The 13,528-nt window shown below is 34.9% G+C and overlaps 1 protein-coding gene across 1 annotated transcript; it reads left to right on the top strand.

The window, feature by feature from the left end:
- Positions 1–2,453: 2,453 nt before the first annotated feature.
- On the top strand, positions 2,454–5,735 carry LOC125196456 (phospholipase D alpha 1-like). The gene is made up of 3 exons (XM_048094978.2): positions 2,454–2,563; positions 3,068–4,970; positions 5,181–5,735. The coding sequence occupies exons 1-3, from the start codon at positions 2,468–2,470 to the stop codon at positions 5,612–5,614; spliced, it is 2,433 nt and encodes an 810-aa protein (XP_047950935.1). The 5' UTR covers positions 2,454–2,467; the 3' UTR covers positions 5,615–5,735.
- Positions 5,736–13,528: the final 7,793 nt, after the last annotated feature.

Below are 13,528 nucleotides of genomic sequence, written 5' to 3'. Positions count from 1 at the left end.
CATGATTGGATGAAGTGATAAACTAACGGAATGAAATAATAACCCTAAACCCAACTGAAAGATAATTATGTCATAACACATTATGAAGTAATAAACTAATGGAATGAAGTAATAACATGACTGAATGAAGTAATAAACTAACGGAATGAAGTAAATAAACTAACAGAATGGAGTAATAGCATGAATAAATGAAGTAATAAACTAACGGAATGAAGTAATAAGCTCATAACAATAACATGACTGAATGAAGTAATAAACTAACAGAATGAAGTAATAACATGACTGAATGAAGTAATAAACTAACGGAATGAAGTAATAACCCCAAACCCAACTGAAAGATAATTATATCATAACACATTATGAAGTAATAAACTAATGGAATGAAGTAATAGCATGACTGAATGTAGTAATAAACTAACGGAATGAAGTAATAAACTAATAGAATGAAGTAATAGCATGAATAAATGAAGTAATAAACTAACAGAATGTAGTAATAGCACGACTGAATGAAGTAATAAGTTCATAACATACATTCATTTAGTTCATTATGTAGTGAATATAGTTCATTATTTACTCCAGCAAGTTTTTATCGAATAAAAAAATTAAAAAATTAAAAAATTAAAAAAAATGAAAAAAAATTTAAAAAAATAAAAAAATGAAAAAAAATTTAAAAAAATCTAAATAAAAAAATATTTTTATTTAATAAAATATTAAATTATTATAAATTAATCATAACCATAAGATTAAGAAAAATGAGTGGCCCTAATTTGGTCTCTAGTTCGGTCTTTAAGGGTGGATTTGTGGTTAATAGGACTCTATATATATATATATATATATTTATATATATAGGGATGTGATCATATCATAACCCATATTTATGGTGATAACCTAATAACCCTCATTTTATGGACGAAAAATATCATTTTATGGAACAGAATATCATTTTATGGAATAAAAGTATCATTTTATGCATGCTGAAAAAATATCATTTTATCATGTATAAATATCTTTTTTTAGTAAAAATGATACTTTTGACCCATATAATGATAGGGTTATTAGGTTATCACATAAATATGAGTTATGATATGATCGCACCCCTATATATATATATACCCTATAGGGTCCTGTTTTAATGCTTATAGCACCCTAATCCAAAATCAAGACTAAATCTCCACCCTTGGATTTTAAAATGCGTGGATGAGATTAAAGCTCACAAATCTCAATAAATAGTACTCCCTACGTCCCAAGGAAGATGACCCCTTTCTTGGGCGGCACGGGATTTTATGCAACTTTATTTTGTATGTTAAATGGAGAGAGTAAAGTAAGAGAGAGGGGATAAAGTAGAGATAAAGGGGTTTCCATTTTAAGTAATGGGATATCTTGATTGGGACAAACCAAAAAGGAAAGTGGGTCATCTTTAATGGGACGGAGGGAGTAGACAAAATATCAACAAAAGGGTAATATCGTCATTATGTTATCATATGATAATTTTCGTGAGTGATTTTTTATATCAACATTGTGTATTACAAATATCAACAATATGACATTAGAATATCAACACAAGGATAAGAAAATATCAACACATTTTTATTGAGATTGGACATGCATAATATTGAGATTTTGCCTACAATATATTGAGATTTTTTGTTGCATTTGTTGATAAAAGCTGCTTATCAACATGTACGAAAATTGAAATATAATTTATCAAATTTCATCACCCGAACATCGTCGGATCATATGCAATTGAGATCTCGTTGGAATCCTTATTAAATTATCTTTAATTTGATATATTTTTTGCGAAAAAATAATTTAAATTGAGAGAGTTACGTAAATTTAAAGATTTGAGATGATTTTGAGGAGAGAGAAAGTAGTTAGTTATAATTACTACATATAGGATTTGACATTAATATCCTTTTAATTTAATTAATAATTATTTAAATTTAAAATATATTACACTTGGCATTATATCAACCACAAGATCTTCTAATCTAATGGTTAAAAATTGATTTCAATTTTGTATTGATAATTAGTTAGCAATTGATCACATCCCTATACCCTATACCCTATATATATATTGAGTAGTGTACAATATAACATACACACATGTGAAACAAATTAACTAGTAATTAGACCTTACTTAATTACTAATAATATACCCCATTAAAAAATTAATAGCTGTGCGAGTTGCCGGTCCTCGTGTGAAGCGAAAAAACAAAGAAAAACTATTTTCTAGGATCACTTTCTATTTTCGCAGACAGCAAAAATCGGATCACATTCTATTTTCTGCCTTCAAAAACCTTAAGAAAAAATTCATTTTTGTAAGCTTCTGGGATTTCTCATTCATTTCCTTACAAAAAGAGGTTTTATTTTTATTTTCTTCTTCGTGAAGTCTAGATTAAATATTGTGTCTTGTTGAATTATTGCATAATCATTTGACATATGGTAAATATCGGACAGGTGAAACAAAATGTCTCAGACATTGCTTCATGGGACTCTACATGTAACAATCTTTGAAGTTGATAGGCTGCAAGACAGTGGTGGTGGAGGGAATTTCTTAGGCAAGGTATGAGTTTCATCTCAATCGTATCGATTTTCTTTGAAAATGATTTTGGTCGAAACAGTTCGCTTTTCAAATCGAAAAGTGTCCAAACCCAAACACTCCTTTTGTTGAATCGAAAAGCACAATGTGTTGCGCCAATTGCTTGAGATGCCAGGGCCCATGGACTCACACCATATCATCCCCAAGCTCTCACCGAGCCCGATGTCCCGAGCGATTGGCGCAACCCATTGCGCTTTTTGAGTAAAAAAGGAGCATTTGGGGTCGTCTCGTAGAAACATTTTACATAAAAAAGTACCCAAAACAACTTTTAACGCTCTTTTTTTACTCAAAAAGCATGCACTGGGCCACTTGCTCGAGACGTCAGACACTACCGAGCCCGATTTCTCGAGCAATTGGAGCAGCCCATTGCGCTTTTTGAGTTAAAAAAGAGCAAATTTTGAGTGATTGAAGGAGTATAATCAGAAAATAAACCATATTCTTGTACAAAAATAAAAAATATTGTTGTAGCTGGTGGATAACATCGGCGAATCAGTGGGCCTAGGCAAAGGCACCCCCAAAATCTACGCAACTGTGGATCTGGAGAAGGCGAGAGTGGGGCGTACCCGTCTGATCGACAAGGTGAGCAACAACCTCAACTGGTCGGAAACTTTCCACATATACTGCGCCCACTCGGCCTCAAACGTCATCTTCACCGTCAAAGATGCCAATGCCATCGGGGCCACCCTCATCGGCCGTGCCTACGTCCCCGTCCAAGACATCCTGGAGGGGGACGAGGTAGACAGATGGGAGGCGATCTTGGATGAGAACCGCAGCCCCATTGGCTCGGCCTCGAAGATCCACGTCAAGCTCCAATTCTTCGATGTGAGCCGCGACCGCAACTGGGGGCGCGGCATCAAGAGCGCTAAATACCCCGGCGTGCCCTACACCTTCTTCGGGCAGCGTACAGGGTGCCGCGTCTCCCTCTACCAAGACGCCCACGTCCCCGACGGCTTCATCCCGAAAATCGCCCTGTCCGGGGGAAAAAACTACGAGCCTCACCGTTGCTGGGAGGATGCCTTCGACGCTATAACTAATGCTAAGCATTTGATCTACATCACTGGATGGTCTGTTTACACCGAGATTTCTCTTATCCGGGACTCGAGGAGGGAGAAGGCCGGGGGCGACACCACCCTCGGCGCCCTGCTGAAGAAAAAGGCCGGGGAAGGAGTGAGAGTGCTGATGCTTGTTTGGGATGATCGGACCTCGGTGGGGGTTTTAAAAAAGGATGGGCTAATGGCGACTCATGACGAAGAAACAATGATATTTTTTCAAGGGACTGAGGTTCATTGTGTGTTGTGCCCTCGAAATCCAGATGATGGCGGGAGCATTGTGCAGAGTTTGCAAGTCTCCACCATGTTTACTCATCATCAGAAAATCATAGTTGTGGACAGTGACATGCCTAAGGGAGGAGGAGATCGGCGCCGGATTGTGAGCTTCGTGGGCGGGCTCGATCTCTGCGACGGGAGGTACGACACGCCCTTCCATAGCCTGTTCCGAACACTGGACTCGGCCCACCACGATGACTTCCATCAGCCAAACTTCCCGGGGGCCGCAATTGAAAAAGGGGGCCCCCGAGAGCCTTGGCATGACATCCACTCGCGAGTGGAGGGCCCCATCGCGTGGGATGTCATGTTTAATTTCGAACAGAGGTGGAGGAAACAAGGTGGGAAGGACGTGCTGCTGAAGCTGAGAGAGGATTACGAGAACATGATCATCCCGCCGTCTTCGGTCATGCACCCCGACGACCACGAGTCATGGAATGTGCAGCTCTTTAGGTCGATAGACGGTGGGGCAGCCTTCGGGTTCCCGGAGAGCCCTGAGGAGGCGGCCAACGCTGGTCTGGTAAGTGGCAAGGAGAACATCGTGGATCGGAGCATCCAGGACGCCTACATTCACGCTATACGGAGGGCCAAGAACTTCATCTACATCGAGAATCAGTACTTCCTCGGATCGAGCTTTGGGTGGGGGAGCGATGGCATTACGGTGGGGGATATCGGAGCTCTGCATCTCATACCGAAGGAGTTGTCGTTGAAGGTTTGTAGCAAGATTGAAGCTGGGGAGAAGTTCAAGATCTATGTTATTGTTCCCATGTGGCCGGAGGGGATCCCGGAGAGTGGATCGGTGCAGGCTATCTTGGATTGGCAGAGACGGACAATGGAGATGATGTATAAGGACATTATTAAGGCTTTGAGAGATAAGGGCATGGAAGATGATCCTAGGAATTACTTGACCTTCTTCTGCCTCGGAAATCGGGAGACCTCCAAGGACGGGGAGTACATGCCGTCGCAGCAGCCAGAGCCCGACTCTGATTACCTCCGAGCCCAGATGGCTCGAAGGTTTATGATATACGTGCACTCAAAGATGATGATCGGTACGTTAATTTTCTCTTTCTTTTTTTAAGATGCCGATGATAGAAATCCATGAGTTCCCTCTCAAAACTAATTGGTGATAGAAGGAGAGGCCCATAAGATTTATATAGTGATTTCAGTTCTCTGTGAGCACTGGTGTGGGATAGTAATATTTGTATATATAGTTTCAATTGCCAACAGATGATGACTATGATGTATGTTTTAACTTGCAGTTGATGATGAGTACATTATAGTTGGGTCGGCTAACATCAACCAGCGGTCGATGGATGGGACTCGGGACTCGGAGATAGCCATTGGTGCCTACCAACCGCACCATCTGTCAACGAAGAAGCCGGCTAGGGGTCAAGTCCATGGCTTCCGAATGGCGTTATGGTACGAGCATCTAGGGACGATTGACGATGTTTTCCTCCTACCTCAGGGCGAGGAGTGTGTGAGGAAGGTGAATGATTTGGCCGATAAGTATTGGGATCTCTATGCTAATGAGGAGCTACAGAGAGACCTTCCGGGGCATTTGCTTCGCTACCCCATCGCCATCAGCAGCGAAGGTGTCGTTACCGAGCTTCCCGGCAACGACTGCTTCCCCGACACCAAGGCTAAGTTGCTTGGTGTGAAGTCAGACTATCTCCCTCCCATCCTCACTACCTAACATAACCACATATACCACTGGCATCAAAAGCCAATAAAATTACAACCTTTAGCTTAATAATTAATTTGTCTAGACTTCAATTTTGCCGCTACTATAATTAATGATTTTAAGAGTTTTGATTCTTGGTTTTGTTATTCTATTGGTTATTGATGTGCATAGTTTTCACTATCTATAAATTATGATATGGAAAATATGCGAGCTCCCTTATACTTTGCAACTGCACAATTAGAGTATCCCCTCCGTCCTCTATTAATTGTCCATTTTGATTTCGGCACGGAATTTAAGAATTGTAAAGGAAAGTGAGATGAGAAAGTTAGTGAAATTTGGGTCCTACTTTTGTATATTAGTTTTATAATAATATGTGAGTGTAATGAGTTGGTTAAATGTGATACCTAATTATCATTTATAATAAAAAGTGAAATTGGACAATTAATGGGGGCAGACAAAAATAATAAAAGTGGACAAATTAATAGGGAGTATTATTATAGATTTACTTCAACCACTTTATCTCTTTTGTATTGGTTGAATTCAATCATCAACACATCTAAACTAGTAGACTATAGCTCTCAATTCCTTTACACAACTAATGAAGTACGTACAAAATAACTTTAAAATCCACATACACTAGATAGGGAGTAGTATATAATTTACATATGATGTGCACATTATTGAGTGACACGAGATTTTAGAAGAAGTTGTTAGGTGAAATAAGTAAAAAAGAAAAAGATAGTTGAATATTTTAATGAGAGATGAGAGATTGAATATATTTTTAAATATAGAAAAAGTTGATATCCAGAAGAAGTACTATTTATTTATGCACAGTCGATTCATTCAATTTTACATTATTATGAAACTTTATAAGCATTTTTATTCAATATGCTGAGTCGGAGTCACAACATTTCTCTGGTACTTGTGCATTGTTGTGAATATGTTCTCATTATTCATTTCTTTTTCAACACTATATTTATGGGTTTTAATCTATCAAAAGAAACGCCTAAGTACCAAAATCGAGCCCAATTATCATTATTTAGAGTTATTATTTAAGGGCCACAATTTGTTTTATAAATTGTTTCTTTGGCGTCATGACAAGTGCAAATTGGGTCATACGAAGGGTATTTTCCGGGGTCCACATTAGTGGAGCCGTTGCTTCCGTTATTAGACCATCTCCAATAGTACTGCAAAACCTAAAATGCAGTAGAATAATACCTCCAACAGTACTGCAAAACCAATTCCATTATAGATTTTTGAAGAAAAAATATATATCTTTAGTTTTGCACTAAAAGTATACCAAAAATACTTTTCATAGTTTGAGTTATTGCATTCAAGTCCAAATCAATTCATATTTATTAAAATAGAAGAATGGAAGGAAGAGATATTAAAAATTAGGGACAAGAAAACTTACAAAGAAAGCAGCTGCAGGCGCGGAGAAGATGTAACCTAATCTGGTTTTATTTGGTTTTGTATTAATTACTGGGCTAGCCCATATTAGTATATACTGTATAAGTTAATATTATTCAGCATAATTTGAAAGAGTTAATCTATTATTTAATTAAACAAAAGACGATGACTTGTTTTATTTTGTTCCCAAATAGAGAATCCAGTTTTGTTTGTTTTAAATTTTTTAAATCATGTAATTTTTTATTTAATAAAGTAATTGATTTCATATATAGTTATATTAATTAATAAGTCTAACTATTATATTAGTATTTAATTTAATTTAAGTTATTGAAAGTGTTATGGGGTTAGTGTATAATTTATATAAAATAGTAGTATATAATATGATTGTAAAGTATGATAAGCAAATGAGTGGGGAGTATTCTTTTGGGTTTGAGTTTAGTGCAAATGATTTGAAGTAAAATCAATATTTAGTGTGACATTTACACTAAAATGGGTTTGAGTTTTGTGTAATGGTTGGAGATGCTCATAGTGGGCGAATTTAATGGGAGTGATTACTCCACACACTAATATAGCTCTTCGTTTCCCACACACACTAATATAGCTCTTCGTTTCCCACGCCAGTGAAGAAGTGAGAGAGTGAAAATTTCACTCATTTATTCAAAAATCTCTCTAGAAGAAATTAGGGATTTTGCTCAAGCCAAACGAATTACCGACGATGGTGGATACAAGGGCGTCCGGAACAGCGAGGAAGACCGGGAAGGGTATGTGGGGTTTATGAAATTTACGTTTTTTTTCACTGTGGCACAAAATTGCTATATTTTAGGCCATTATATGTTTTTTTTGGTTTTGAACAAGTTTATCAAAGGATTACGGGAAAGAATAAAGAAGGGACATGATGACCAAATTGTTGCAGCAATTGAATTTGGGAGCTCGTGTTAGGATGATTTAGTTTGTGCTCACATAAATAGTTATGAGACATGGAGTTTTGCTAAATCTCTAATTTGGAATCCAATTTTTCTGACATTAAAATGATAAAATCAGGGCAAAAGTTCATATAATTGTTTATTTTATGTTTGTTGTTGAAGATCAATGACTTGAAATGTGTTATGCATGACATAAAAACTGTTAATTTCAAATCTCATTTTTCTGAAGCTAGAATGACATATATATATATACATATATATATAGGGACGTGTTCAGATCAATAAGTGAAATTCTGTCAAAAATTAAAACAAATCTCAGTCATTGGATCTTGTAATGTAACTGTTAGATTATTGCCACGTGTCATCTAGTAATGTAGATTACTAGTCAAATAATGTAAATTAGCTAATAATGTACTATTTTAGTACAATAATGTAGCATTTTAGTCTAATAATGATAATGTAGCATTTTGGGCTAATAATGTAACTTATCACATCCATCTAATCTCAGGATCCAAGGGCTGGGATTTGTTTTGATTTTTAACAGAATTTCACTTATTGACCATAATGCGCCCGTATATATATATATATATATATATATATATATATATATATATATATATATATATGTTCCACGTGACATTAAAAGCTGGTGTGGAGTTTTGCTAAATTCCTAATTTGGAATCCGATTTTTCTGACATAAAAATGACAAAATTAGGGCAAAAGTTCATATAATTGTTTATTTTATGTTTGCTATTGAAGATTGACTTGAAATTGTGTTATGCATGACATAAAAATTGTTAGTTTAGTTTAGGTCATTTAATAAAATCTAGATTTGAAAAATATGAATGTCATTTTTAGATTATTTTAGGTCATGTTTACTGTTATGCCCTAAAAACAGACCAAGAATGACCTCTTTTACATTGGTAGAGAATGTTGATGAGCTGAATTAAAAAAGAAAACTAATAATGCAGCTGCAGATGATGGAGAGAGAGGGCAAATGGAATTGTGGACTATCGATTAGAAAGAAGGGTGTGCTATCGTGTGTTGATGGGGATGGAAAATAATCATAGCGCCTTTTTGAATGAAGTTTTGGCATCCAAACATTATGAAAAGGACAATAACAACGCGAAGATCGATGTTGAAAAGATGATAGCAATGAGCTAAATTAAAAAAGAAAACTAATAATGCAGCTGCAGATGATGGAGAGAGAGAGCAAATGGAATTGTGGACTATCAATTAGAAAGAAGGGTGTGCTATCGTGTGTTGATGGGGATGGAAAATAATCATAGCGCCTTTTTGAATAAATTGTTGGCATCCAAACATTATGAAAAGGACAATAACAACACCATGATCGATGTTGAAAAGATGATAGCAAACTACAGATCTTAAGTAGTGGTTATGTCATAACTTAAAAGACTGAAACTCTGTTTCATTTTTTTAGTTTACCACTGTTTTAAATTAAGGATGTTTAAACATTTTAGCTTTACATATTTGGATTATGTTTTAGAAATGGCATCAGATGTTGTTGTTTCTTGAATTTATATATGAATACGACTCATTGTGCCATATTGTATGCGTGTTATGCTCATGTTAGCAAAAAAAAGAGAGAGAAACGTAAAAATAATCGAACATGCCATGTTTGTGTGTGTTGTGCGACTAATGAATCAATGAGTCAGTATGATTACACCCAGGATAAATTTATGTCATAGAAAATGCAACTTAGAGTTATTGTGAGAATTACTCCAATGTCATATTGTTGCTAGTTTGTGTCATACTAATTGAATTTTCGAGTCATTACAAAATATATAGGTATACCAGGAAAACGAGAATACGTCAATGTGAGTACCACCCGGGATCAATTTATGTCATAAAAATGCAACTTTTGGTCATCGATAAATCTGGAAACTAATTGCTCAAGAATAATAAATCTCCATGGAACTAAGTATAATGGAAAATCGTTTGAAAAATATGGAAGATATGAAGGAGTTGAAATTATGGAATGTTAACTCACATAATTCACGTTGTTGATTGTTAGTGGAAAGAGGAATATGCAACATTGTAGGATTTTCCATAACAGACGACATCATATATTGACATAAGTAACCTTATAGGATTATTAGTGATAAAATTAACAATATTTCAGAAATTAATCTAGCCATTAGATATTCTAGTCTTAAGATGAGATCGGTTAATCTTAGGGAAAGGAAACAGGGTATATTTCTTTATTTAAACCCATTCTTGTTTTGATCAAAATTCCTATGTTCATTTATCACTATTTAAAGTTTGACCAAAGGTAAAAGAATAACTATACAGTCACTTTCATTTTGGATGTAGGAACATATTGAAGAAAAGAAGATCCCTAGAGATTGGTTTATTGGTTGATTGAGATTTGCGTGTTAGCTCGTCTTTGTAATCGAATTGATTCGAATGCACCCATTTGTAGAGAGATGATTATTTTTATAAAGGAACATTTAATATCCGTTTGAGCTATAATTATACACATACCACATACCATTATTGAATAACTTCCTGTCAAAACTCTTTGGCCATGTTTAGTTAACGGGAAAGTAAAATTGGCAAGGAAAATGATTACTGGGAAAATGAATCCAGGGAATATGATTCCTAGTAATTTTACTTTCTTGTGTTTGGAAAATATCAAGATTTTAAATTTATATTGAATTTTAACACCAAACTAAAAATATATTTATTATTTTTTATTTATAAAAAAATAATAATATAAATTTTTAATAAATTATTAATTACAAATAATAATAATAATTATATTATTATATTTATTATTACAATGGATAGTTTAAATATGGATTATCCATCATAATATACAATAATATAATTATAATTATAGCATGATATATTATACTCATTTATTATAATAATAATAATAATTAGTATTATAGTTATAATATTTACGGATATTATAATTGAACAAATTAATAAATTAAAGTTGCACTATGAATTTACTGATTAATTATTAATTTATAAAAATAATAATAATTATTTATTATATCATTTATATTATATAATTATATTTTAATTATTTAATAATTATTATAAAATATAGTTATAATTATGATAATTTTAATCATAGTTATTTATTATACTGAAATTGTGACGCCCCAGAATTTCGTTCCTTTCTTTCGAGATAAACCGGATTTATTAGCTTAAATAATTTTCGTTTAGAAGACGTGTGATTGTAAAATTTCCGTTGTAATCCCGACTTTTGAAATTATAAGTGCTCGATCTTGGAGAATAAGAAATAAGGAATTGTTTGAGCAAAAGAAAAGAGAATAAATTAGTACAATACTTTGGGTCGAGGAATTTCAAATCTTGGAGAGATAGATGGAAAAAGACTACACAATAGAAAAGGACTACACTATGTTGCTTACATCATGTGGTACAACAATTGTGGAATAATACAACATTTCCACTTTAAAGATTCTAATACTAAGTACTTGGATACTAGTCAATTGGAGCAACTAAATCAAGAAAATGGAATGAAATCCTTCTCCTTCTCTCTTATTCTTTCTCAATATTGTGCTCCACAAGGTTCCAAAGGGACAAACCATACACCTACAAAGCCATCCCTATCCTACAAGTGAAACACCAAAAAGAGATTAGAATGGAATCTCATAAGTGAAAGGAGAATGGGAAGCAAGCCCAAAATAGGAGTCTTTGCCCCCAAGACTTGCACAAATTAAGTAAAGAAACATGGTGTCAAGAAAGAGATAGAACTAGCAGCCCAAAATAGGAGCCTTTGCCCTCAAGACTTGCACAATCAAGTAAAGAAGCATGATGCCAAGAAAGAGATGGAGCTGTCAACCGAGAATAATAAAGCTTTGCCCCCAAGATTGAAGCACAAATGCCAACATTTGAGCACTATATAAGCAACCCCATTTCCCTTCTCCTTCCCTCATTTTTTGATACCACAAATTCACTTAAAATAATTTAAGAAGCACAACAAGTAGTGGAGGAGGAGCAAGGAAGAGTAGAGGCAGGACATCGGTCCCCATCCGAGAGGATTCATCAAACTTAGGATAAATTGCTCAAAGGCAAGTGAGGTCAACGCGAATAATTGAATTGAAGAATAAGCATATCAGGTGGGCTTTCTTTTAATATCCAACACATTAGTGTGGATATAAGTCAAATACTTGCGAAATTATGAAATATTATCTTTTCTCAAAATGAAGCTATGATTCCTTTCAAGTTGTTGTCATGTTTGATGAATGGAATGGAATGTGATGGGTGACCGTGGGAGATTACCTCCCCGGCACTTGACTGGAATGGAATGGAATGAAATGATGGGTGACCGTGGGAGATTACCACCTCCCCGACACTTGACTGAATTACTGGAATGGAATGATGAATAAATTGAATGATTAATAATGAATGATGAATTATGAATGATGAAGGAACTTAGTCTGCAGTCAAACTTTTAGCTCACAAAAGAACTTAGTAAGCTCGGGCCTTTTAAGAAAAATCCCCGTGTGGTACTGTGATGGCTTGACAACTATATAATGTATGTTTTGTTTTTCGGCACGTGTCCACTGAGTACTCCTGTACTCAGCCCTGCATGTATTTATAAATGTGCAGGTTGAACGTCAAGAACGTCAAGAGGATGGAGTGATGATCGGAGTCGATGTAATTAAATAATCAAGTGGATCTTCCAATGATTCGTGTTTTCATACACGAAGTCGTTTAGTAAGGACTTATTCCGCTGTGCTTTTGTGAAGTGCGAATTGTACCATCAACTCTAATTTATTTGAGGAGATGTTTATTCTATTTTCAAGACCATGTAATTAAATACTTGGCTTCTATGATATCAATCGACTTGGCCTTTGTGCAAATTCTCAAGTTCTAGCCCTTTTCTTTACCCGCTTCTTTAATCCCTCTCATTAGTCGCGGTTTACCCGCTTTCGCCATCCTTAGCAAAATGCGGTCGTGACAGAAATTAAGTTTATAATTTTAAATTATTTTTAAAATTTTCTAATTAATAATAATAATAATGATGATGATGATGATGATGATGATGATGATGATGATGATGATGATGATGATGATGATGATGATGATGAAAGTATACTATATTGTATTAAATATGTAAGAATCCTAAAATTGGGAAAAAGAATACCTAAGAAAAGTTAGGATTCAGAATCCTGAAAAGTTGTACTATCTTTCCATGTTCTCGGATTCTGATTACTTTTCCAGTTTGATTAAAAAACCGAAACAAACACATGAATTTAAAATTTAAGGAATCAGATTATTTTCCCAGACCGAATCCTGACAACCAAACATAACCTTTGAGCATTTCATTTACTGACAATAGCACATTATTAATTTAAACCCATCAAGGATTTTAAATAATAACAACATGACACTGAAAGAAATTTACCACAAGTCCACCTTAGAAAAAAGTTACCATAAATAGAAGGAGATATTTTTATGGGACATTCAAAATAAAAAAATATTTTTATTTTTATGGGACGGTGAAGCTGCTGATGTTTAGACTGTGTGTACACAGTAAGGAATATCAAGCTTTCTAGATCCAGCGAATCCACTAGATCACAGGGTCTAGGAA

Source organism: Salvia hispanica, chromosome 4 (assembly GCF_029641045.1).
Source record: "Salvia hispanica isolate PSC_SH4W2 chromosome 4, Shi_PSC_v1, whole genome shotgun sequence".
Lineage (NCBI taxonomy): Eukaryota > Viridiplantae > Streptophyta > Magnoliopsida > Lamiales > Lamiaceae > Salvia > Salvia hispanica.
The sequence above is the reverse complement of the archived record's forward strand: the minus strand, read 5'-3'. Positions and strand labels throughout refer to the sequence as shown.

Excerpts from the sequence above, each read along its gene's own strand:
- LOC125196456 (XM_048094978.2), top strand. The coding sequence starts at position 2,468 with ATGTCTCAGACATTGCTTCATGGGACTCTACATGTAACAATCTTTGAA. Across the intron at positions 2,564-3,067 it reads GAGGGAATTTCTTAGGCAAG|CTGGTGGATAACATCGGCGA; the intron begins GTATGAGTTTCA and ends ATATTGTTGTAG. Across the intron at positions 4,971-5,180 it reads GCACTCAAAGATGATGATCG|TTGATGATGAGTACATTATA; the intron begins GTACGTTAATTT and ends TTTAACTTGCAG.